This window comes from Zootermopsis nevadensis, unplaced genomic scaffold (genome assembly GCF_977971745.1).
Source record: "Zootermopsis nevadensis isolate Lab colony 2312 unplaced genomic scaffold, Znev_1.0 Znev_ptg000027l, whole genome shotgun sequence".
Classification (NCBI taxonomy): domain Eukaryota; kingdom Metazoa; phylum Arthropoda; class Insecta; order Blattodea; family Termopsidae; genus Zootermopsis; species Zootermopsis nevadensis.
Genome location: NW_028259159.1, coordinates 4,242,585 through 4,268,222, shown reverse-complemented (window position 1 = coordinate 4,268,222; position 25,638 = coordinate 4,242,585). Strand labels below are relative to the sequence as shown.

At 37.6% G+C, this 25,638-nt stretch overlaps 1 protein-coding gene across 10 annotated transcripts in view; it reads left to right on the top strand.

The window, feature by feature from the left end:
- The window catches only part of LOC110840767 (uncharacterized), a 109,179-nt gene extending 84,890 nt beyond the window's left edge, over positions 1-24,289 (top strand). For 5 of the 10 annotated variants that reach the window (XM_087356345.1, XM_087356351.1, XM_087356352.1 and 2 more), the window contains 16 exons: positions 3,610-3,661; positions 4,500-4,649; positions 5,250-5,360; positions 6,314-6,507; positions 7,617-7,832; positions 8,228-8,395; positions 10,055-10,200; positions 10,472-13,838; positions 15,648-15,953; positions 16,071-16,286; positions 17,008-19,588; positions 19,887-19,960; positions 20,348-20,459; positions 20,612-20,696; positions 21,395-22,556; positions 23,735-24,289. In XM_087356345.1, coding sequence (XP_087212471.1) covers positions 3,610-3,661; positions 4,500-4,649; positions 5,250-5,360; positions 6,314-6,507; positions 7,617-7,832; positions 8,228-8,395; positions 10,055-10,200; positions 10,472-10,574 — 1,140 coding nt within the window. In that variant the 3' untranslated portion in view covers positions 10,575-13,838; positions 15,648-15,953; positions 16,071-16,286; ... (4 more) ...; positions 21,395-22,556; positions 23,735-24,289. Of the gene's footprint in view, positions 1-3,609; positions 3,662-4,499; positions 4,650-5,249; positions 5,361-6,313; positions 6,508-7,616; positions 7,833-8,227; positions 8,396-10,054; positions 10,201-10,471; positions 13,839-15,647; positions 15,958-16,070; positions 16,287-17,007; positions 19,589-19,886; positions 19,961-20,347; positions 20,460-20,611; positions 20,697-21,394; positions 22,557-23,734 lie in introns of all 10 variants that reach the window. The other 5 variants (XM_087356347.1, XM_087356348.1, XM_087356349.1 and 2 more) reach the window with 5 other exon arrangements.
- The last annotated feature ends 1,349 nt before the right edge of the window (positions 24,290-25,638 follow it).

Sequence of the window (25,638 nt, the reverse complement as noted above, 5' to 3'; positions counted from 1 at the left end):
TAAATTATTTACTGTTCTTTTCTCTGTCATTCTTACTTATTTATGTATTTGGTCTGTTCTCTCGGCCATTTCTTTTTGCAGTTACGTTGTGAGTTGTTGAGCATTATTAAGAAAAAATTCTCATTTTGCCACTCACACATTTATTTTGACTGGGGATAATCGAATCGTTTATTTTCAAAACCACTTCAGTCAACAGACCTCACTTTCGAGAATATTTTAAAAAAAAAAGTGTATCAACATGTTTCCATGGCAAGTTATTAGGCTGTATAACAGTCAAAACCAATGGGATTCTAGGTGTGGTCAAGACATGCACTGCTTAAATGGTGTCCTGAGCAGAACAGATCCGTGGTAATGGAGTTTAATTTTATGTGGAAAGGTTTTGGGTCGAATACCGAGTGGAGCTGTTTTGATTTCAAGTTTCACGTGTCCTCGGGTCTCTTGACTAGAACCATTCGAACTTGATACTGAACGGACTGTTTCAGAATACAGCTATAAAGATGCAATGGGCAGAACATGAAGGTGCAATTGTATGAAACAAGAAGTATATGCAAAATTGTGGGTGGAAAAACCCAGGAGAAATACCAGTTGGTAGACAGGAAGATACTGGAGGATAATGCGCAGTTTCTTCAGACAAACAGCGTGTGAGGTGCCAGCTAGACTGAACTGTGAGAGTTGAGGTTAGGTTCTCGCCACGATAAAGACGTCTGTGTTGGTCTCCTGGGCTATGACACTGTGTGTAATTGTGCGTGGGTGCCAACATTTCGGAGGAGGAACATTCTGCCTCTATCTTCAGGGTTCGAGATGGAGGCAGCAGTATGTTCCTCCGAAACGTTGCTACTTACGTACAAGTTTGTACGGCATCGTAAGACAGCGTGGGAACACAGACGCAAATTGATCTTGGTCGCAATGGAAATGATGCACTTTAGTAAACACGATTATTAACTTGCTGTAGTATAAATGCAGTGGCTTTATTGATAACTGTCAACTTCCAGTGTGTGGATAATAATTCGTGTTATCAGCAAAACCATGGAGTCTCGTCATCCTTGTCCCTTCCAGTTCAGCGGACTGCCACACTGTCCCGCTGTCTCGTAAGTGAGGCACGTCTCCAGCCACCGCCAGGCAGCCTGCAGTCTGCCCACGTGTGCTGCGTGTGGGCAAGATTCCTGTCACCAGCCATCTAGTTGGAAATCTATTCCCCCGAACAGACAGCCCCTTCTCGCCAATATAGGCTACAGGACGAAAGTGCAGTAACTTCGAACTTTTGCGTTTTTAAGTCTCGCACAACAACCGTCATATGGTCGTGCTTGAAAATTTCAAAAAAAAATTTCTTACAATAGGACGTATTCTTTCCTGCGCTCTTTCCTTTCCTGCGCTTTTTCGTGTTTTCATTTCTGAACGTGACTGTACTCCATTGCACTGATTTTCCTACGAAGTCTTCATAGAGTCAAACCAGGAACTGGCTGTTGGTCTTTTATTGCGCAAAATACATAGCGGTGGCGCTATGCTAACCTCGCCAAGTGCTTGGAAGAAGAGTGGCGCAACAGATTTTAATAGATTGTACGGGACTGCGCAAGGTGAAAAGTCTGAAGGCATTGGATGCCACTCTGCACATAATGACGTCTTGTCAACTGCACGCGTGAGACCCTTGCAGCGTTGAATGACAAGTTGTTCATAAATTTTATGGACTGTGAATGACAACACCAACAAAAAGATGTTAAGAATCCTTATAACTTGGTCCGTAGAATTTCTGTTACATCGCATGTTCTAGTACTAAATTCTAACGGCCATTGCTTGTATTTTTATTTCATAGTATACGTGTGTTCCTTGACGAAGGTAAAATGATTTTTATCGAGTTTTCGTGTTGTTTCACTTCAGAGCAGTATCCCCCGACGGGTTACTTGTCTCAACCCGAGCACAAACTACGTTTATCGGTAGTATTCATGGGTTACATAGGCGTTTGTCTCGTTGCAGTGCATGCAACTGTGCACGCCCAAACATTATTTCGGTCGTGGAATGTGGCTTCTGTGTTGTTGCACCCTGTACTCTTGTAGGTTAGGTTGAGAAATATTTCCGATGGGCATGAAAACTCCGTTACACACCTCACAGGGTCTCTATGAATAAATATTACGTTGCTTTTATATGAATGTTGTAACATAAAGTGAAGGTTTTCGTAACATAAAGTGAAGGTTTTCGGAAATAGTTACATGATATTGATTTTGATTGAGTCGATTCATGCTTTGCGTTATTCCAGTCACTGTATTCATAAGCGATAGCATCAGATATTAACTTCTTACTTTCCTCTCTTGTGTCTTACTTAATTTTTGTTCTTCTTTGAGTCCTTCTTCTTTGTTTTCTAGTTTCTTGTATCCGTTTCTTTACTTTTCTTTACTTACGAAATTCCATTCTCTCTCTTCGTGTTTCTTTACTGGTTCAAAATCTTAAATAAATTGCTGTCTTTTAGGCACATTACTTACGGCCGACGTGCTGTTATAAAAGTTAATTTACTTCGAAATTCGATCTGTGAACATTAGAAGTGCCAGCCAGAATTTTGTGAGGCGCGGCAAAGTCCGGCTGTGAATTATTATCGATTACCTGTTGTATCATATGAGGAGATATTTACTGGGAAATAAAGAGATTCCCGTACTTTTTCCGCATTAATAATTCAGCCAGCGGGCAAGTAGTTGCTTACGCAGTGAACTCCATCTGTGTTACGCTGTCAGGCTCTGTGACACAGCAGACATCTGAAAGAGCGCTGTTGAACGTGAGCCGAATTATGGAAAAGTTTTAATCTGACATATCATTGGCAGTTACGATTATGCAATAAATATTTGAGCACAGTATCTAACATATTTAAACTTTATTTACACTACAACGTACTGTGTACTAGAGTGAGTGCCACTTCGGAGTCAATACTTTACATTTCTTCCCCGGAAATCATAGTTCTAAAGAATATCCAGTCAGCTTCGCGTATTGACAGGACGATTAAGCGCAGGGGATTGTGTTTCGAAAAGAGTTAAGTGTTTACGCAAATTGTTTAACTTCTCTGTTTATAATGCAAGCAGTGACAGTGACGGTAATGATAATGTTGATGATGATGCTGATGATGATGATAATAATAATAATCCTGCTTATATCACCAGCGTTATACATTTGCTGCAGATAGAAATCTATTGTCACGAAGTATTTCTCACGATACATGTCATAAATTTTCTTTATCATATTGAAAACGTTTAAAATGGACGGTTCAGAAGCCAGTGAGTGTAAGTGCTTCTACTTATTACTGGAAGGAAACAAGGGATTTTAGTAATCTGACTGTATTAAATTAACGTCAGCGGTAAGTACAAAACTTGTTTTATGAATAATTTTTTTTATAATAATTTTTATTGGCATGAAATATATTTAGTAATATAAAAACACTTCGTAGGTAAAAAATAATATTTTTTGTAACATGTCACTGGTTTCCTTCTGGACCATCGTATGTGTGTTTGTGTGTGCTTATGTCAGACAGGAATCTGTAATAGTTTTAATTAGACTACGTTTGTGCTGGCTTGGAGAAAATTGTTGCGTTCGCACTATGGAGATGCAGACAAGTTCTGTTCCCTGTTGCAGGCTATGAAGATCCTGTCTAAGAAGAAGCTGCTGAAGAAAGCTGGTATTTTTGGTGAGTAATACACGCCTGCAGCTCAGATTTCAGACTATATGCATCACTGTGGTGTTGGAGAAGTTGCCACTTCAGCAGTGGTTCATTGCTGGATGTGAAACTTGGCGATTTGCAAATGTGGCCATGATCTGTTTTCATGTAAAATAAATCACAGTAATTAAGTTTTGTTCAAATCTTTGGATCTATTTATTCTGCCTACAAGATTTAACTAACTGATGATGGAGTCTAATTGTAGGCTTTTATAAGTACGGTGACAAACCTCCATTTTCCATAAAGGCAAGAAATTTCTCAACCACTTGAGTAAGTTTAAACTCTTTAGGAAAGATTGTATTCTGAGCTGTTGCACCATGTTTACCAGACTACACGGCACAACAACCCAGAAGAGAGCCATCTTCAATGAATCATCTATCCGTAAAACCTGAAGTTCAAAAGCTTGTCTCTAAACAAGATCCTGAGGAATTTCCATGCATCTCCCAGTCTCACAATTTAATCACTCAAAGGTTAATCTAGAAGACATCCTCCATCTTCTCACTCTTCTTTGTGGTTGTTTACCAATACCAAATTTCTGTGTGCATTTCTTTTCCTCCATCCAAGCTACAGCCCACCAAATCTTCACAGATTTATATATCCTGTTTAAATGAGGTTAATTATTTGATTGATTATGTAGGTACTTGTAGTTTGTTGATCAGTCAGTTACTTGGTTAGTTGGTTTCTTTGTTGATTGCATAGTTAGATAGCTAGTTAGTTGGTGTGTCTGTCAGGGAACATTCAAATTAACTTGAAGCCACCAAGAGATGCAGTATGCCATATTCACGAAGTGATTCTTGTTCCATTGCAGGCCGAGCTGCACCTAACAGGAACAAATCACCAGTGAATCCGCTCGATCGGGTATACCGCGAGATCGCAATCCTCAAGAAGTTGCACCACCCCAATATTGTGAAACTGTTTGAAGTACTGGATGACCCTGTGGAAGACCACCTCTATCTGGGTAAGGGGTGTCGCCATCGTCAGTTGCAAATGACGAGAAAATAACTGTGGTTTAATTCAATTATTTAATATATTATCTGTGTGAACAGCGCATGAAACGGAAGCATGTACGAGAGGTACAAGTTTCATTCCCAAAAATTTGTTAATTAGGATCTACACTGAAACATGTGCAGGAGACTGAATGCCAGGCTGTACGTACTGAATATAACCCCTACCTTACATGAAACTTGAATTGGATTTTATAAATTTTCTAAAAAAAATCTCATTTAAAAAAATTGTATCTTCTATCAAGTGGAGATCTTATTAAGCTGTATTGTTCAGTATGGTGGATATTTGAATGAAGATGAAGACAAATAATTTCTAACTATTCCACTTATTTACAGCGTGATTAGCCTTCCAGCTGTAGATTTATATGAACATTGAACCTGGTATGAATACAAAATAACAAAGAACACATTTTGAGAACTATGTGCACATAATTTGTTGTGTGCAAATTGTATTGATTATTAATTTAGCCTTGTACTTATAATAAAAGGATTATTAAATATAAATCAATGGTATAAACGATAGAGAATTTATATACTTTGCTGGTTTTTTCCAGTGTTTGACCTTCTTGAACGTGGGGAGGTGCTGGAGGTGCCAACAGATACTCCCCTCAGTGAGGAACAAGCTTGCAAGTACTTCCGTGATGTTGTCATGGGAATTGAGTACCGTGAGTGTTTGTCTCGTATTTGAAATTTGGTTTATTTTACTGGTCTTTGTGATATCAAACAGACAGTGTTCAAAACCAGTGATTTCACTTCAAAGTATCCATTTGATTAAAAACCTGTAGCAGCTCAAACAGCAGAACTAAAAACTGATATAGCAATTAGAGTACAATCCAAGGGAGAATAAAATATGCATTTCAATAAATTAAGAATATTTTATTAAGCCCACAAGTTGTAAAGAGATTTACAACAAATAGGTTAATACAGTGGCATTGCAGAGCTAGTTCAAAAATTGAGCTGCATCTTATCCATCTCGACTGAGATTCTTGGTGTCTCTGATATCTCTCCCGAGTGTAAAATACTTTGTAATTGACCACTCTGATTTCATCCCTGACATCTCAGTATTGTGTCTTATTCAGGACCAAGTACGTAATCTTGGTAAATTAGAAAGTCACCACAGGTGAAAGTCAATGCAGGAATACATGACAAAGAAATATATAATTTGTAGTCTGTATTTATGGGCCTAATTGTTAAGGAGATTTGGGTATGTGAACATGCACAAATACGTGAATATGGGAGAAAAGACATGTGTACAGGAATATTGATTAGAAATCTTATTTGAAGAAGTTATGAGAGGGCATAATCTCAGTCTGCAAGTGACTGACTACAGGCTAGACAAGTGATTTACCTCGTCACTGACGCTGTCTTCGCTCTGTAGCCCCCACAATCTCCTGTTCCATGCCTACTGGCAGATGTTTCCCTGTTGGTAAAACAGCACACCAATAGTTTCCATCTAATACCGAGTTCTAGAATGTTGGGAATTCTACTTCCATGCCCTCGGTGTATCTTCATGCATGCGCTTTTATAATAGGAAGATACCACTTGAAGGGCAAAGATAACTATAATTTCTATAATTTATTGTTAGTGTAAAATTCATGACTTGTCTATCTGGCTGCAGTGCACTACCAGCGTATCATCCACCGGGACATCAAGCCATCAAACCTTCTGCTGAGTGAGGATGGACATGTCCAGATTGCAGACTTTGGTGTCTGTAACGAGTTCCATGGCAATGATGCAGCCTTAAGTAGTACTGCTGGCACACCTGCTTTCATAGCCCCTGAGGCCCTAACTAACAGCAAGTACAGTGGCAAGGTGAAGAACCAGTGGCATGAATAGAATATGTAGGTACGAAAAGGGCACATGTCACAGAGATAAAACTTTTAGCAAATTAGAGAGAACTGTTTCTAATTTTTGTATGGGGAAAGAAACACTGCTTCTTGAACTGCACTTAGCAAGACAGCAAGGCTAATGTATTGAATTCTATTTCCATGGCTTCTTTATCTCTTAATGGCCTGAATGACATAATTGTCTTTGCCAGACACGCGTCCTTTTCGTGCTTTTTGTTAACGTAACTGATTTAGAGGGAAGGAAATGCCACAGTTATTTAGAACATTTCATATTATTTGTCAAAATTACGATGAACTAGCTTTTAATTTATGTTTTTAGACAACCACTTTGATTTTTAGTTCAATACTTTGTTTGTCATCTTTTCAGGCTGTTTCCCATGCATTTGTGATGAAGCCCTCAGTGAAATCTCTGGTGATGACTTCTGAACTTTTAGACCTGTATTCACACATGTAATTCTATGAACTGAAAAAACATAACTTTCTGGACCCTAGGAACAGACAGTTTTACCAATTTTGGCCACCACTAATCATATTCTGTGCTGATGATGTCATTACACATTCTTGCAGAAAACTTTCCATTTCTGTTTTGCAGCTCAGTCAATTTGTGGTATTTATGTGGTGTATGCATCATATCTGTTCCGTGGAAAACTTTTTAGTGAAGTTCTTGTCACAGGGAAGTAAGATTTTGTTGGATCTCCCCTTAGCACCTAACATTTCAAGGAATCTGACAACAGTGTGATTTCTGTTATGGCCAGGGCAGCTGTTATGGGAGAGGGGCATCATCTTTGGGATATTTGCTGTTGTTATGCAAGTCCACAAGTTTATATTTAGAGACTGGCATTCCATTAAAGCACCATTTTTTAAAAGTACTGACATGTGCCCCTTTCTTTTCCATGGATTCAATTAAATATAAATGTCATTATTTCAGTTTTGGGCCAGAAAGGGTTTTGAGACTTTTTAACTGGCCTTCATGCACACTACTACTTTGCTATATAATTGATTTCAGTAGTTGTGCATATATGAAGTTGAGTTACAGAGTTTTCAGTTCTTAACTTTTCTGCTGATTTCTTGCAGGCATCAGATATCTGGTCAATGGGTGTGACGCTGTATGCCTTCGTCTATGGGCAGATCCCATTCCATGATGATAATGTGTTGGCCCTGTACAACAAAATCCAGAATGACCCAGTGGTGTTCCAGGAGAAGCCTCTAGTTTCTGAGGAACTCAAGGACCTCATATCTCGTATGCTGTATAAGGATCCAAGCCAGCGCCTCACCCTGCCTGAAGTGAAGGTGACGGAGGGCGACAACAGATGTGTTAATAAGTTGTTAAAATAATACATCAAAATAATGAATTAAAATGTGAATTGTTAAATACCCTGCTGTATGGCATGGAGTATCTACTTAAATGGCAAGGTGAGAGCAGGTTGCAGGTAGCACAAGGGAACATGATCTGTAGTGATGGTGGAGCTTTATTGATATTACAGGTGCCTATGAGTAGAGCCCAGTATTAGGCTACAGTGAATTAATCCAATTGACAGACAGTGTAAAAAAAATAAACCGCTTTCATGATGATAGACTTTAGATCACTGTCACATATTTTTAAAATGTCATTACACAGTTCAATATGACTAACTGAGTGTATCTATACATGGCGTTGTTTGACCAGAATTTGTAACATGTTTCAGCGGCACACATGGGTAACCAAAGTGGGAGTGGACCCACTGCCAAGTGAAGAGGAGAATTGTGAGCTAGTAGAAGTGACAGATGAAGAGGTGCAGCAGGTGATCCAATCTATCCCCAAACTTGACACCTTGATTCTTGTGAAGACAATGCTCAAGAAACACTCCTTTCAGGTAAGGAAATTTTGTAGTACTAAATTGTGGATATTGTCACCTTTACTGACAAGCTTGGTATGTGTTGTCTCTTCTCCCTAGTGGCACGGAGGTCTTGTCTGGGTTATTTAGCAGGACAGATGGTCTATCTCATCTGTGCTTCTGTTTAATTGCTTATGCATCTCTATTAATTATGGTCTCTCATGACTTCAGATGGTTCTTATGTCCGTTTCTAAGTTATTGCGCAACTAGACTTGGTGCTGGCCGTGACAGAGTGATTTTTGTGGCTTAAGGTAGTGGTAATGCGCAGTGCATAGGCCACATTTGACCGAACTTTTCAGTGTGACCTATGTTATCACAAAATTATTATTATTATTAAGTGTTCTGTCTTACGACAGGTCCATTGCTCTGCCCAAAAAGAGCTCTCCAGTTGTCCCTATCACAAAATATAAAAACATATTTATAACTTTGGATAATGGTGGCAAAGAAGCTGAACTGAGCTTCTCTTTGGCATTCTAACTACATCTGTGGGACAAAGTGCATCTTGAGAAACTGGCAGTTATTCAGATGTTCAAAAAATAAAACAGGAATAAAAAGAGCTATGAAAAAATAATCATTTGAAATTCCTTACCTTATATGGTACCCAGGAGTCCATTACCATGTTCCAAAGATTCTTCTCCTGAGCATTCATTGACATTCATCCACCCATAAAATAAAAATTGTAAGTCATAATAATATTCATTATCATACTTTCATATATCAGTACTAATAGTTTTTATTAGCTGATAATATAACATAAATATTTATTCTAGTAAATACAAATTTCGCTGTTACTACTTTATTTACAGCCCGGAAAAGGTTTAGAATTTTATAATCTTGGCCTTTTGTAAAAGAAAGAAACTTTTTTCAAAGCACAGACATTAAATTTATGGTGCTTAAGTGCCAGCCTTCAGGGTGTTCTGACCAATTGATGCAGGTTCATTTTTAGTATGCATCTTTACCTGATTTAAAATGTGCCATTGAAATCTAATGTATTTAAGTACACCTAGAAAACAATATTCATCGATAACAGATGACAAATGTTTCCTTACATTTTGAAGGATTAATGACAGAAATTAAAATTAAAATTAAATCCGTGGCGTAACAGCTCCAGAGAGCCAAAGCCGACTAACTTGACTGCTGGCCTCACGTTCACATGCCTAAGCAGAGGTGAACGATCATCCAACCAGATATAGGATGACGTGTGGTCAGCACGACGAACCCCCAGCCATTGCTAGTTTTCATGACCGGATTACGCTACTCATTGTAGCACCCCAATTTCCTCACGATGCTGGGTTGGCACCGGTCCCATACACTGGTCAAAAGCTCATGAGAAAATTTCTTCTCCCCCGAGACTCGAACCAGCGCACATTCCGTATCGCCGGTCCGAAGCATGATGCCTCAGACCGCGCGGCTACGGCGCGGGACTAATGACAGAAATAATAAATCAAATATGATTTACTGATTCTTTACAAGTTTACAGAATGCAGAATTTTACATAAACAAAATACATATGTATAAGACCTAACATTTGCTTTGCTTTTATTAATGTTTTATAACTTTCATCGTGCTTGACTGCTGATAATAGAAATAAGCTACATAAAAACCAATGTACAGAATTTTATGTATCCACTGTTACAGAACCCATTTGGCCAGCAACGTGGTGCCAGCCAGGGATCAGAAACAGAAGGTCACAATTGCAGTGATGGAACAACTCGGTGTGAGAAGTTCCAACGGTCAGGACGATCTCTTTCTGCACCTGGCTCCTATGATCTTTTCATGGACAGGTTGGTAGCATTTGTTTTACCCCCGATTGAAAACTGTATCCTAACTGAGGTCTGAGGTCTTGTGTTATCTTGTTTCATTCTCTTTTTTATACACAACACAGAGAAACATTTAAAACGTTGCATATTTGTAAGGTTTTACGTGATTTTAGCTTACAAAACAAAGTTTAGTTTACTATTTATGATCACTTTAAATCACCTCATTGCTCTAATGTTCCCATGGGTAGACAGTGATAACAGAGGCCTGTTAATGGAAATGTCACTTCACTCGCAGGAAACTCTCTCTGGAGGTCTCACTGCCTGCGCTACGGGAGATGACATCACCAGAAGGTCCTGTTGGCAACAAGGTGAATGAGGGTGCACCGGAGGAGCGGTGAGGTTCCTTTCTAATCCTCTTTCCCTCTCAGCTATCCCACCTTTCAGGTTTCATGTTCTGAGTGACATACAGTTCCTACTTGGCACCTCACTCTTATTAAGCCAGTAGAGGACCTGTCTACAGCTTCTTTCAGCTCTCTTGCAATTTTAGTGTCAATGTGTAAAGAATTTTCTGTGGTCTTCAAGGGTTGCAGTAATTATATCATCCAACATTGTGGGCTATCTGTATTATATTATATTATATGACAAGGCCTTCGTATACAATTTGTGGCATGGGAATCTGGTACATGAGACAACATAAACTTCTAATTAAGATGACAGATGAAAAGTAGTCTGTAACTCCAATATGGATTCATATTTTCTTAAAAAAGAATTTGTACAAATCATTATTTAATTTATGACAGAGCTCATGAGAGTTGAGCTCGAAAACATACTCTTTAAAACTTTAGTCTAAAGTATTTGTTACTTTAGCCTTTATTATCTTTCTGTCATGTCTTACACTAATCCAATTGTACACGTGTCACACTAGCATATTTCTGACCTTATAAACACAGAGATAATGTCCAACCATCATCGTGCTTCGAATTGTCTTTTGCTATATGACCGAGGTTAAAATCAATTAAATGTGTTGTGCCAAGCTTTCATGAAGGCTAAAAAGCAAGCGGCTAGTCCTATGCTTATTACTAAACCATGAAGCACTGAATTGAATTGGGTAGTCAGCGCACTTAGGCTGCCTGTATTTCACAGAAAGAACTTGCAGTATCCATTGTGCAGGAGGCTGTGTAATTTCTACAGATGGCTCCTAATAGTGTAAGGACTTGCTTCTGCTGCTTCTGGAAAGGTTAAATTGACACTGGGTGAAATAACCAAGTCTAAAAGGTTACAAAGTGCAATTTTCCAGGTTCCGTCAGGTGTTCACGCAGTTATCAAAAATAAGGAAGGAGTTATGTTAGTACACGCAGCTCTGTAATACAGGAAGGCTCAGAGTTCTAGTGAATATTATTATGTGTTCATCCCTAACCTGTTGGTCTGATTTTAAATTTTCCATGAGCTAGCAACCAGCACACACAGAAACAATCCAGAACTTATTTCTCCAAATTAGATAGTTCAACTTTTTTCTTCCGTTTGGCCTAGAATAGTTTTCCTGTTGGACCCAAGGGCCAGGAAACCCATCCTGGCACTGTTTTTGAAAAGTAATATCCACTTTTCATTATCTTTAACAATACTTATTCAGAAATGGTAAATTACCATAGTACATGCTCAAATATTATTCTCTTGAATTGTGCACAAATTACTGTGGAGTTGCATGTTATTTTAAATTTGCTAATGCAACAGTTTGTATCTGACACAATTCTTACTTGGAAAATTTTCATTTTAAAGTCAACAGCATGTGTAGCACCAGTATGTAAAGCAGCAGAAAGGAAAAGAATCGCATTGATTTTTAAAATCTTTCAGAATAATTAAAACAAATGAGCTTGAAGTAACTAGTAACAAACTAATAAATAATTTTGTGGGTCTGGTTACAAGCGGTCTCAGGCTGGATGTGGTGCAGTGACACACTGCTCTAGATATTCAGAGTATAACGCATTTAAAAACTATGCTAAAAAAAAGAAGTGTGATGTGAAACAGATTTATGTCCATTCTTCATTTTTGCTTTTCAAATTAATAAATAACTAATTCAGAGTAACAGTTAATTAAAGTGGATGTCCATGATCTCTGGTCTCATTGCAAGAACCATGTAATTATTTCAGAAGGCCTTGGTGTAATTGACTACATTGGCCAGTCACATTCTGTATACCATTTGAAACTTTTACTATAATTCAACTTCACAGATCCATTTTTCATTATTATTCTTGCTATAAACTGAAGGAACTCCTTTCGTCTAGAAGTGTAGCAAACAATGTAAGATCACTCAAATAAATAGAAGGATTGGTGCGTGAGGTCATGATAGTATAGGTTAGGATCATTGAATGACATGGAGCAATGGAATACAGTAATACAAAATTAAAGTATTCGTGGTGAGATTTTTAAAAGAAATGCATTGTAAAAATGCACAGAATGTTAGTCTCATATTTTTCCTGGGACCAGTAAAAAATATTAATAATAATATTTATTTTGAGTGTCGATGTTCACTCAGCTCTTTCTTCTAGAATCGCGAATCTTTATGAAATTTACAGTATGACATGGAAGTTTACAATTGTTACTGTTATTATAAGCCAAAGTGAGCCATTTGATAAGTGAGATTCTGCACAATTGTTTTGGATTACCGTGTTAAGGCACACTTTCATTTAAACGTGCATTAACTGCGGTATTTGTATGTGTTTTTCTGATGTACATATATTTTAGGATGCAGTTGAAATTATTCTTGCAGTGGTTTTTCTCCTCACATCTTTCTCTCTTTGCACAAAGACAGTTTTTACTCATACTTAGATGACAATCACTCTTGGCGTTTTACACTGTTAGCAAATTTTTGTCTCTCACATTTTACATATTTATAAAGTTCTAAAATAAATACAATTTTAATTGTTAAAAATTATGTTCAATTTTTATCCTGACCTTTCAAGCACACTTCCCAAATTCATCTCTAAACATTTATTGCAGCATATTGAAGTTTCGCATGGTTTTCAAAAGAGTATGTGGTAACCCTTGAAACTGAATCTTGCCTAAATATTTAAAAATTCAGATTTTACCTCAAAGAAAACACGACACTTCTCCATTAGAAAGATTAATTGGCTAATGCTCTTTGAGGAAATAATTTCTGTTTACTCTGAAAATCACAAAAGAACTTACAAATGTATTTCTGTGCTATTTTCTTGTGTCTTTCTCTTAAATTTAAATTCAGTGCTATTTTTAAAAATCTACAAATGTAACATTAGAAACATAAATATTTGAAGAGGCATATTGCACTGCATATGCTCCATTTGGCTGCAGAAAGGTGTAAAGATTGTTACAAATATTTACTTGTCTTAGGTACTTATGAATAAATTACGTTGCTAGTAATCTTGTAACAGAAGCAGAAAATAACGTTATAGAATGGTAGGCATACGGGAAACAATTTCTACCAGGTAAAGGAGTTTCAGCTTGTCGAAATTGGACATCCACCTCAAGTGTGGGACAGTCAAGTATTTCTTGCATTGCTTATGTGAGCCTCTGGTGACCAAGATTTTGTAAATGCTGCTGAGAATCCTGATCAAGATGACAGCAGGACACCCCTGTACCAAGCCAAGTCAGAGTTAACTTGCTTTTCTTATCATTCATTTGCAAAGGTGAGTGGCATATGTTTTGTGGTTTGTTTAACTTTTCTTTGTTGTTATTTTTACTTATAACACTATTATTACTATTAGTAGTAGTAGCAGTAGTATGTTTATTAACCATTTTGCAGGGTATATACTTTTGTGTACCTGAGATAAACCTTGCCCTGAGGTAGACAGTGCAGGAGTTGTTTCTGATACACATTGTTTTTTTAATATGACGGAAAAAGCGAAATATTTTTCTTAGTCTTAACAACAACAGAACGCTCATCCACAAGCTAGAAATCACCGAAAAGAGACACAGATATAGAAATTGGGGAACGAATCCTTGTAGACATCCTGTACTTCCTCATACTTCTGCCTGTGTTTGCTTCTTCTTGGCCCACAACCTGTTCTTTACTTCCACCCCTAACCCCTCACTCCCCCACTACATTCATTTAATTACGTCAGTGGTTCTTCGAGAAAAGAACGCCCTTTCACTTTGTTTCCGGCGTTGCTGTGACGAGGTAAGCTGATGCGTAGAAATGCAGAACAATTTCCTTTCAGAGTAAAATGGAAGGCCAGTCCATGCGGAGCTTTTATTGAATTTTATATTTGTAGATTTACTAATAGTTTCATTATTTCCGAATATTAACTAAATATATGGTACAGAGCCGTTCTGCATAAGCTGGTGGTAGCTTAGCAGTCAACGAATTCGCCGACCCTTTTTTATTGAACTAGAAGTTTTATTCATTAGCTGTACACGAGGTTAACCGTGTTAGGTTAGAATATGTCGAGCTTAGCTACGGACTTCGGGCTTGTTCTTTTGAAGCTAAATCGCTGTTGGTCATTTTTCTGTCTTTAAACATTACGTTCTGTAGCCCACATAATTTTTGTTTGGAATAGTAATTAATTGCCACAGCAGCGAAATAAATTATTACTGTGCCTAATTATTAAAAAAAGACGACAACAGTTTCAATTATCGTGGAATGAATTTCGTACGCAATTCGATCCATTTTTTCTCTCAAGGCCGACTTCCTACGCAGACGAGTTCTGAGTGAGATCCCAGCTGGATTTCGACGTAATAGATCAGGCCTTATTACTTTGCAATTAGAATGGGGCATACAATGGGACAGTACGTCCGTGATTTATAAACTTCAATATAGCCGATTATTCAGTTAGGACACGTGTATTGTACAGCATTATCGTTGGATTCAGAATATCGATGAAATTTCAGGCAGTCCCCGCTCTAAGGAACCTTCAGACGATCTTACAGCGTGTCGCTGTTTACCCATAAAAGCAGTGTTATAATTGGGGAGGGGGTTACGTTTCCGAAATACCAAAACAATTAGAAAAAAATTAGCCATCTTATTGCCCGAAATAAAATGTATTTACACCAGAAATAAAACGATGATTAAGTACGCTACAAAAAAAGTAAACAACGTAGAATTAAGTCCAAAACGCAATAGGAAATTACATGTTTTCCCCTTAATCCTTTTCCTTGGCATAATTCATTCCAAGGTATCCAGATAGATTAAAGCGCATTTTGTGGGGACTGAAGTAAAGATGGTGAGGGAAATGGGGGAGGCATCAGGAGAGTTAATTAATCTGTCGAAAGATTCCGGGTGAGTTCGCTTTCGGATGAAGGGTACGCGCTTCGTTATTAAAGTTAGTCTGAGAATAATTTCGTAAAGCGACGATTGATTTAATGTAGTTAGCCCTATTAAAATCTGTTTAATCGGAACCCGCAGTGCGAACCGTGTAATCTCATTGTCGTATGCGTTTGCAGTTAAGAATAGTCTCGGCCACGGTAATTATCAAAATGAGTGTTAAACTTTGTTTCAGAATCCGCCATCCGTAAAGTCTGAATTGGACATGTCAGCTGCTAAAATACTGGGTCGAAACGCAAATACCGTAAATAGAAACACGCAGCTCCATTAGACGCTGCTACAGGAGGCTGCTCTGGAAGTAACGACGTAGAAAACAGACGTTTCGGGTCTTGAACGGAGGACCAAATCACAGTACAAAGATAGGATCCAAATCTTTCGAAGGTGTTGCAAATTTCACGTCTTTTGGATCGAAGGAAGCAGATAGTTTGGTGCACCAGGCAGCGCCCTGTCACATTCATGACCTTCAGTCGCGTAGTGCTGTGTGGGTGACTACTTACTCATTTCTGTTACTTGTGGAGAGACACAAGAATTGATCGTATGCCTCACGTGGGGTGGAAGACTGGATTTGTTTCTGTGATGAGTTTAATTTTTGTTTCAGAATGTTATACAGAGCCTTGGCTTTGAGAAAAGATGACTACACGAGTTATTCATGTACTTCAAAGACGTCTGATTGAATTTGAGGAGACGTAATATTCTCATTGAATATATTATATCCATGAAAGCAGGTGTGTTATTAAGGATGGTGAAATGCAGTCTTTATCATTTACGCATTTCAGCACATGCCATCATCAGGTCATAATGTTTGCTTTCTTCGGTAAGTGCACTGCTGTTCTGTACTTACAAGCATATTGACATTGGTTGTAGTCAGTGAAATGGCTACATTTAGGTATTTTTTACGCTTTTGCACTTCATGTTGCTATGTGATTTATTTATATTTAATTGTATGTGTGTGTGTGTGTGTGTGTTATTTTAATTATTGCAAATGGGCCCATTTGTTACATTAATGTTTGTATTGTACTTCTTAAATCTTATTATAATTTGTTTTAAAACCTATGGTTAAATTGCTGTTTAGTATAGTCTTACATTAGAATGTGTTAATTCTCCATATTTTATAGTGTCTAAATAGTGCATATTGTTTATTTGATGTTTTTCTCATTATCCTTTTTGTGTTTGTAGTAATAATGTCAAACATGTATCATGTAAGACTCTTTCAGGTTTTAAATTAACTGATAAAGAATATTGGCACAATTACCACTGTGATTTCCATGCAAGTGAAGTGTTCCAGGTTAAGTGGCATTACAACAGCAACAGTGATAAAAATTGATTTGAAATAGAAAATGTGAAAGGATACAGTAATTGGAGCATGTTTCCTATGCTCATTGAATATAAAGCAAAAGATTTTGGTACTAAAGTTGCTTTTGTGAGAAAACTGATGAGGACCGAGAAGTGGAAACATCTACATGACAGGGATGCTGTGGATTGTCTTCCCCTCAAAGTTTCCTCCATCGAATAAGTTTCCTTTCCTGTGTGTGCAGGGGAAGGAACACCACTGTTAGAGGCGGGGGATGATTGATGGGCTGTTTGCAGTGTGTTAGTGTAAGAATCACAATCAGTCGAGAGGTAAGGGACGATTTGATGTTATCAGTGTGTCAAATGTGTTGCAAATGTACTAGGCTTCTTTTGAAGGCATAAGAATTAGTATATTTCTGATGTATCTAAAGATATATCATCATGATGTCATGAAAGCAGCATTACATATTCAACAATAATATATTGCACACACATTACGGTATTATTAGTATAATCGAACTCGTAAACTAGAAAATTGTAACCTATAAACCAAAGTAATAATTCATAACAAAATCAATGCATTGTCAATATTATGTCATGCATGTATTCCGGATTTCAAAGTAATGACTTGACTGTTTTGGCTGAGAAGAATTAATCAGTACATTTGAATTTTCACAAAAGTATATGAATGCCGCATGTTTGTTGAAAAGAAGTTGCCAACTTTCTAATGATGTGATTATCTGTGTTTTTTATGTGCTTCATTAGAACTTTATCTGCCTTCTGCTGTTTTCACAGGGTTGATCAAGTGGATTTTGTTACACACCAAAGTATCAAATTGCACATCCATTAGTTCGAAGCTGCAAGTGCGTGGGCATTGTCCGAATCACAAAACAAAATACAGAGTTGTTGCTGTTTTGGAGTCCGTTCTGAATGACGTTTTGACCAGTGGCCTTTTTGTTACCTATTGATTGTTGAGAGGGTATGAATATTTTCTTTGTTTCGTGTCAATAGGTTGATGGCATCACGAGGCAATTGTTTTGTCACATAATGAATCATTTCATGGATGATTCTAGACCCACTGGATTTGTTTTTTTGGCCATGTGCTTTATTAAGGACCATGTCAAGAAGACTAGAGTGCAAGGAGGAATGAGTTTCCTTGCATTGCAAGATTTTATGTTGTAGGAATTTTATTGGAAGTAAACCTTGTATTGCATTCTTACTTATAATTACATTACAGGAAATGCAACAATGTTGAAAATGGAGGTACATTAGGAGGGGAAGGAGTGCGGAAGGACGCATAATTCTAGTGGTACGGCCATCCTCAGAGCTGAAACTCTATTGCGTGTGTGGGAAATCAAATAGAAGGGCTTCTTTTAAGAAAACCTTGAATGTGCAATATTGGTGCCATGGCTTTGACTGGTCTCTGTGTCCATTGCAGATATGTAATCTGTACCACATCTGCCTGTTGATGTATTTCCATCTGCTGGGAAGAGGCAACCAATCTGAATTGAGAGGGAAATGAGCATGCCAGGTGGAATGCAAAGTGACCTGTTTCTGTGACGAGTGTAATTTTTGCTTCAGAATGTTATGCAGGAGCTTTGAAGTTTCAGGGAGCCATGAAATACTAGAGAAGAGAGGTTACAGTACTTTTTACTACGAGGCTTCGAAGAAACCTGATCTAATTCTTGTGTTCATGTGTTTCAGTGCAAACATGCCGTCGGGCCATTATCATTTGCTTTCTGGGAATTCTGTGTTCTGCTGTTGTGCACTTAAATGTGTATTCAAATTTGTTGTGCGTCTTATTTATTGTGCTGTTATTTGTACACTTATTATTTCAATCCTAATTTTTTTGTATGTTCACATTGCATTTCTTGCTTCTCTAATTCCCCATTAATTGTGATACAAAGTAAAATTAATTGAAGTTGACATTAATTATATTCTTACCATGCAAATGCTGGGCTTATTTATATTGCATGCATATGTTGAGTGTACTTCATTTTGACGTTTCTCTTCCTTTGTTGTGAATTTGATATGCGTGTGCTGATTCTGTTGTATTATTTCATGCCAATTATAACACAAGTTTCATCTTGAGGCTAATATCGCGATGCACACGAGATATGTTTGTCTGGGAGTGTTTTAAAACCTTGATTTCAGGAGTTCCCTCATAGGCCGGCCACATTTATTGGCGTTTACAAGGCAACGAGTCTAAAGTGGCAGGAAAATGAGCATGCCTGGTGGAATACGAAGTGGGTTGATTTCTCTTGACGAGTATAATTTTTGCTTCAGAATGTTTTGCAGGAGCTTTGAAGTTTCAGGGAGCCATGAAATACTAGAGAAGAGAGGTTACAGTACTTTTTACTACGAGGCTTCGAAGAAACCTGATCTAATTCTTGTGTTCATGTGTTTCAGTGCAAACATGCCATCGGGCCATTATCATTTGCTTTCTGGGCATGCTGTGTTCTGCTGTTGTGTACTTAAATGTGTATTGTTGTATGTTCATATTGCATTTCTTGCTTCTTTAATTCCCTGATAATTAAGTAAAATTGATATTAATTATATTCTTACTATGAAAATGTTCCCTTATTTACATTGAGTGTACTTCATTTTGATATTGTCTTGTTGTTTGTACTTTTTGAGCATTTTGTATTTTTTGTGCTCCAAGCTGTCATACTAAAGCTGCTGTATTGACGCACACAGGACATATTCTTTGCCTGGGGCTGTTTTGAAAGTATTTCAGGGATTCCGACATCAGGCCATGTTGATGGGTATTTGTGAATGATGGTGGGGCCTGTCTGCTGGGAAGAGGCAATCAATCAGAAGTGACTGGTGAGTGTGCATAGTGGAACATGAAGTGGATTTGTTTCTGCAATGAGCCCCCCCCCCCCCCCCCCCCCCCCCCCCCCCGAATTTGAAAGCCTTTGGAGTCAGTGGGAGATTCTGAAGCAGGATGTGTGAAGAAAGTAGAGATCGCCTGGTAGATCATTTTTGTAGGTGGTCCTAAATTAGTACTATTCACATTTTATTCCCCGTGGGCCTTTTTTAAAGCATGAATTCAGATTCCCACCTTAGGTAGTGTTCCTGTGTGTAAAGGACATATTGTGATGAATTAAATTTTTTCTTCCAGAGGCAGTCATTCAAAATCAGCTACTCAAATGCCATAGCAACCACAAAAGGCATAGAAAGTGAGACAGTACATGGGTAATGTATAGAAATCACTTAAGCCTGTGATTTAACTTTAGGAGACATTCTTTTAGTATACGAAATTCTTATCAAATGTAGTGTATCAATAAACTCAGTTTAACTACAAAGAAAAGTTTGAAACTTACAAAAATGTTTGGTATACTCACCATTCAATGGTCTGATGTAAAGGATGCTTTATTTCTAGTGCCACAAGTATTTTTGTCTTGTCTCCTGAATGAAGGACACATTCAAGTAGTTAGGAGTAAGTGTAATAAGTTAAAATTGCTTTCTTGATGATCAGCCAAAGTTTCAAGTGAAGACAAAATCCCAAAGCCTGTAATAAGAGGAGAGGAATTAGTTTTGAAAAATTCCGTTCATGGAGACAAACCAATTGATATGTTACAGACATATCCAATGTATGTCTGAAGGAAGTGCTGGGTTGTTTGCTACCAGGAAGACCATCAAGAGGTGGAGGGATAGAAGAGGTCCAGGATAGTGGCAGGGAGACGACTGGAAGGTCAGTGGATGGGTGGAGAATTTTAATATTAATGAGCACATGCTACTTTTGAATGTTTCATGAAATTTAACAATATTTGATGAATAATTAAAATAGTTTTTAATAGCAATGCTTTCAATTTCTCAGATTGTTTTCTCTGTTTTAAATTTCAGGGACAGAGTCGGCAGAACACGGCTACCCATCTCGACAGCGTCTCATGAGCAGGTTCATGCATCATTGCATCATGAATAATTACTGGTATTATCCCCGGTTCATACAAAATATAGTGTATCAATGAAGGTTGTGTAGTTATTGAAGGTGTTTTTAGGTGACATCCATCCTAAAATAAATGCAGGAACAACTTTGTTACACCTGACATTCATGTGTATTTCTAGTATCATAAGGAGAAACATAGGACATAAATGTGTGTTCTTGTTGCATCTCCTGCATTAATGACTGAGTTCAAGTGTTTGGTACTAAAATTTCCTTCTCTTAATATCAGTACTGCCACCAATGCGAGATGAAATTCAAAAGCGTGTGATCAGAGAAAGGGTATGAGTTTAGCTACTCTGTTTGTTCTGGTATAAAGTCAAAATAACTGATGTGTTACAGACTTGTCTGAACTATGTGTGAACGAAGTGTTGGGTTGGTTTCCACCACGAGAAAATAATGGAGGAAGACCAAGAAGGAATTTTAATATTACTAATCCTATTGCTGTATTTGCATATGTTTCATGAAACTGATACATACACCATAAATAATCGAAATAATTTTCACTAATAATGTTCATAATATCTTCTAAGGTACTTGGATTAATTATTATATTTGTTCTCCTTTAGTCATGGCTGTAGAAGTTTCTGATATTGGAATTTTCACCGGCAAGCTATCTTTTACCAATATTTTATATAATACAATGCACAAAGAAGAATTTCCTGCATAAATGTTCCTAATTCCAGGGACAGTGTCCACACAGAAGGGCCACCCACCTTGAAACATCGTCTCGAGATGTGGTTCGTGCAGTCGTGGAGTTGCTATGGGTGTGAGGCATGGTGGCAGCAGTTGCATATTGGGCACTTCAAGTTGTCTATGGTTCAGACATCGCAGATGTCACGGATGTAACGGGGCAGAAAAAGATGAGTGATGACCAAGCTGTCCAATGGCAGGTAGTCAACGTTCAGGGCATAATGCAAGTGGACAACGGGTGACTGAAGACCAGTGAATGACTGAAGAATATAATCTGTGATGTGAAAGAGAAGTGAAGGCCAAGTGTCACAGCTTGGGTGCAAGAATTGAGCCCTGATTTTGTGTCATGTGGTGGTTTTATGTGTTGTGTTAAACCATTCATGAAGTCTGCAAACATTTTGGAGGAACATAATTGCCTGTTCGTCTGACGTTGAAGATGAGACATTCTTTACTCCTGCGCAACTTGGAGTTGAGGGGTCAGCTGCAGGCCCTAACCAACTTGCCCTGAGAAGAAGCTTTTGGTAAGAAGTGAAATGGGTCACGCTTCTGGAGGGAATGAAACTGGTGGTCCAGCTTGTGACTGAGCTACATATTGTGGTATGTGACATTGTAGTGTTTATGTATCTGCTACGTGTATCCTGAGATTTCATTCTATCCCCTCAATTACTGGTATCGTGTTAGCTCACATTCCTTACAGGCACAGAAAAGAAACAAAGGAGGCTTACATGTTCACTGCGAAGTCTGCGTTTGTCCCTCTTGCAGGAGTCAAATGAATTCACCAATTTTCATGGAGAATTAGCCATTAGGCATGGCGCGTATCTTGTACTTCTCAACCTTTTACAACTGATAAGGTTGTAAACTCGCAACTTGTAGTTTTAACAGATTATTGAAACCATTGCAATTTTCATCTGGTAAAAAGCTAACTGGCTGGGACATATTATGAGAAGGAATGGATTACTGAGTGATATCACCGAAGGCCAGGTTGAAGGAAAGAGAGGACTAGGAAGAAGACTGATACAGCTAACCGACGACCTTAAACAAGGAAAGAAGATGACGTTCCAGGAATTAAAGCGAGAAGCCGAGAATAGGGACAACTGGAGAGCTCTGTTTGGGCAGAGCAATGGACCTGTCGTAAGAAGTAATGAAATATTGAAGGTACACACGCAAAGTTTAATATAGAGATAAATCTTAAACATATCGTCTACATCATTACATTAATTTTAGGATACTTACTTTTTTGACAATAGTATTTCTTAGTTGTTTAATGGAAACTGATTTATGTTGCACATTCATCAAACATAGTCTTGAATTATTTTGGTGTTGCCCAATTATATTATTACTGTCCTTACTATATGTACGTGATGTTAGCATTCATCATTCTGCAGTAGGTGTTGTAAAGCGATATTTATATTTTAATTTGATGCTTGCATGATTAGAGAATATTAGTATTTGAACTACGCAGTGGCCTGGAAGAGGGCTGTTCGTTAATTTAATGGTTTTAATAGGTCTCTGGTTGAAATGCCATTACACTACATTGAATGACGTAATCACTGCCTCGTTTGTAATCGTTTCCACTTTGATAGGGACCGGCCATTATGTCATAAAATTCCATATATGTGTTTGAAGCAACTGAAAATGTTGAATGAGAAGAAGTAATTACTTAAGGACCCACAGAGCAGCAAAGTTTTAATCAAAAAGTGACACAACCGTGTTGAGTAAGTCATCAGTTTCATGATTGCATATCAAGAAATATAATTCATGGATTGTTTTATGTGGCTAAGAGTAACTGATGAAGTCTTTCTTGCTGTGACCATTTCTGCATGAATTTAGTTTATTGGTGTAGTAGTAGTGCATGCAGTTGAAGTAGTAGTGAATAGCATGATTTGTGCTAATTTGAATTGCATGATGCAGAATTGTTGGTTGTGTGTAGGTAGATCATGTGTGAACATAAATTACGAATGTGCCATTTGCTATTGATAAACTGAAACAATATTTATATTTCTGCAGTTTTGTGTACTCTGAAATTTGTGCTAGAATGTATTTATTGAAATTCTGAAGAAATTGTTTTGTGGGGGGCTTGAAGTACTCTCGCACACGAGCATCGAAGTGCATGTTGAGAAAGGACGTATTGCGCTTCTGGATTGTGTTGGGCACTTTGTGCGGATGAGTTTGTTTTGGAAAGATGTCGCGGTGATCCTGCAGATGGGTAATGCGATTTGTATACCTTAATCCGTGCCTATGCTACGTTGAGCGCGATACACGTTACCTTTGCGATAAGAAGCGTTTGTATTTGATTTTGAAAACTGCCGTTGTTTCTTGCCGGATTGTTTCAGCTGCCAGTTGTGCGTTCTGGTGAAGAGATATCTTATATCCCAGGAAGACATTTTGATGTTGCTGTTTCAACTTGCTCCATGAAGAGTATGAAGTTGAGCTGCTCCATTATATTAAGCAATCGCTCATGTTCACTTTGTTCTTCATAAATGAAGATGGGTGATACGGGAATCAATTTGCTGTAACGGTCAAAATGACTTATGTACAAATATGTTCTCTGTAAGCTGAGGTGGGTGATATGTGACTGAATTTGGCGTAATACTAAAATGATGTATAAGTGTATTGTCTGAAATAATTTCCTGTATCTGGAATAACTTACTGATAGTGATGTTTCATGTTACAATGTGTATAAAGCGATGTAATGTGTTTTGCTTGTGTAAAGAGTCAGGAACTTGGCCCTGTATACTGTATTTTAAAAAGGTTGTGTTTCTGTGTTTTATTTTGAAATGTGTGTGTCACTTATGTGCTGGTTTGTACTGCTACTTGTGAAAATGTGTATATTCAACTGTGAGATTAAATATTGCTGATGTTTTGATGTGTAATTCAGCACAAAATGAGACTATCTGTATGTTAATCACAAGAATTTTGTAGTACCTTGTTTGCCAAAATGTAACCGTCTCATCCTGGAGGTGGCATAAATTGCCTTCTTTTTAATCATGACATAAGGCATTGAAGTAGGGGAACCTGTATGGCAGTAAGTACGTAAATGTTTCAGAGATTCTAATTGTAGTCTGCAATGTACATGTGCTGCTGCTGGGATTTGAGAAGAAACTTTGAAATTTCTTGTAGTGCCCATTGTTACGGCACTGCCATTTTGAATCTCAGGTTTAGTGTGGTGAGAGTTATGCAACCTATCCTAAAGTTCTGTCCTTATGTTAGTGATGAATGACAACAATTGCTCACTTGAAGTGCACTGCATTTGATGATGTAAGGGAAGAAAGAGAAAGTGATATGTAATGAATACAAAATAAATGTGAAATGATGATGGATACACAGATTGGAATATTATGCAGAATGAATGGCATTAAGGAAGTTTGTTAACAAAGATGTAGTAGGCTGTAAATATGTAAACATGTTTCAGTGATTTTAATATGAGTCTGTAATGCATAATTGTTGTATGTTTAGTATTGTGCCAAGTGTAAACTTTGAAATGCCTTGTAATGTTCATTGTTACAGCATTGTTGTTTTGATGTTGAAGTGTAATGTGGTAAGAGTCGTGCAACGTATCCTAAAAATCTGTCCTTTTGTAGGTGGCGAGTGATAAATATTGCTCCTTTGAAGTGAAGTACATTTGGGAAGGTAGGTACTGAATAACAATTAAATGAGATGTGATGTCTGATAAGTAGAGTAGAATATAATAGAGAATGAATGGCATTAAGAAAGTATGCTACGAATAGAGAGAGAGAAGTTAGGGCGCTTTCCCAATTGTTCTGGGTATCAGTTTTGAAACACAATTTTTCAGCAGTAAACTAATTAATGTCAAATAGTAATTAAAGAGTTTTCACTGTGCCATTTCTGCCTTTGTACATGAACAGTTTTGTGCCTAGGGATTTTGTGAGTTGAGATTAGGGATTAGTCAAAGTTAAGAGGAGTAAGTTTCTCCAGCCTTCACCGTTGTAAATTACTTGAAGTGATGGAAAAGATATCAGGGTGTGTGTGTGCTTTTTAGTGAAGAATAAATTTTTTCATATGTATGACATTACAAAGAACGCTGAGGAATATGAGTTCAGAATGTGTATTCAGAAACTGTCTAAGATGTGTTGGTTCAGATGAGAATTGAAAAGTGCTGAACTTTGGCTGATGTATATATTAAAAAGTACAAAAAATAAAAGAGTTTTGTATGTGAAAACATGTAAATTTAATGCTCTTAGGAATTAAAAATGGAAAAGAACAGAGAATGAAGCAG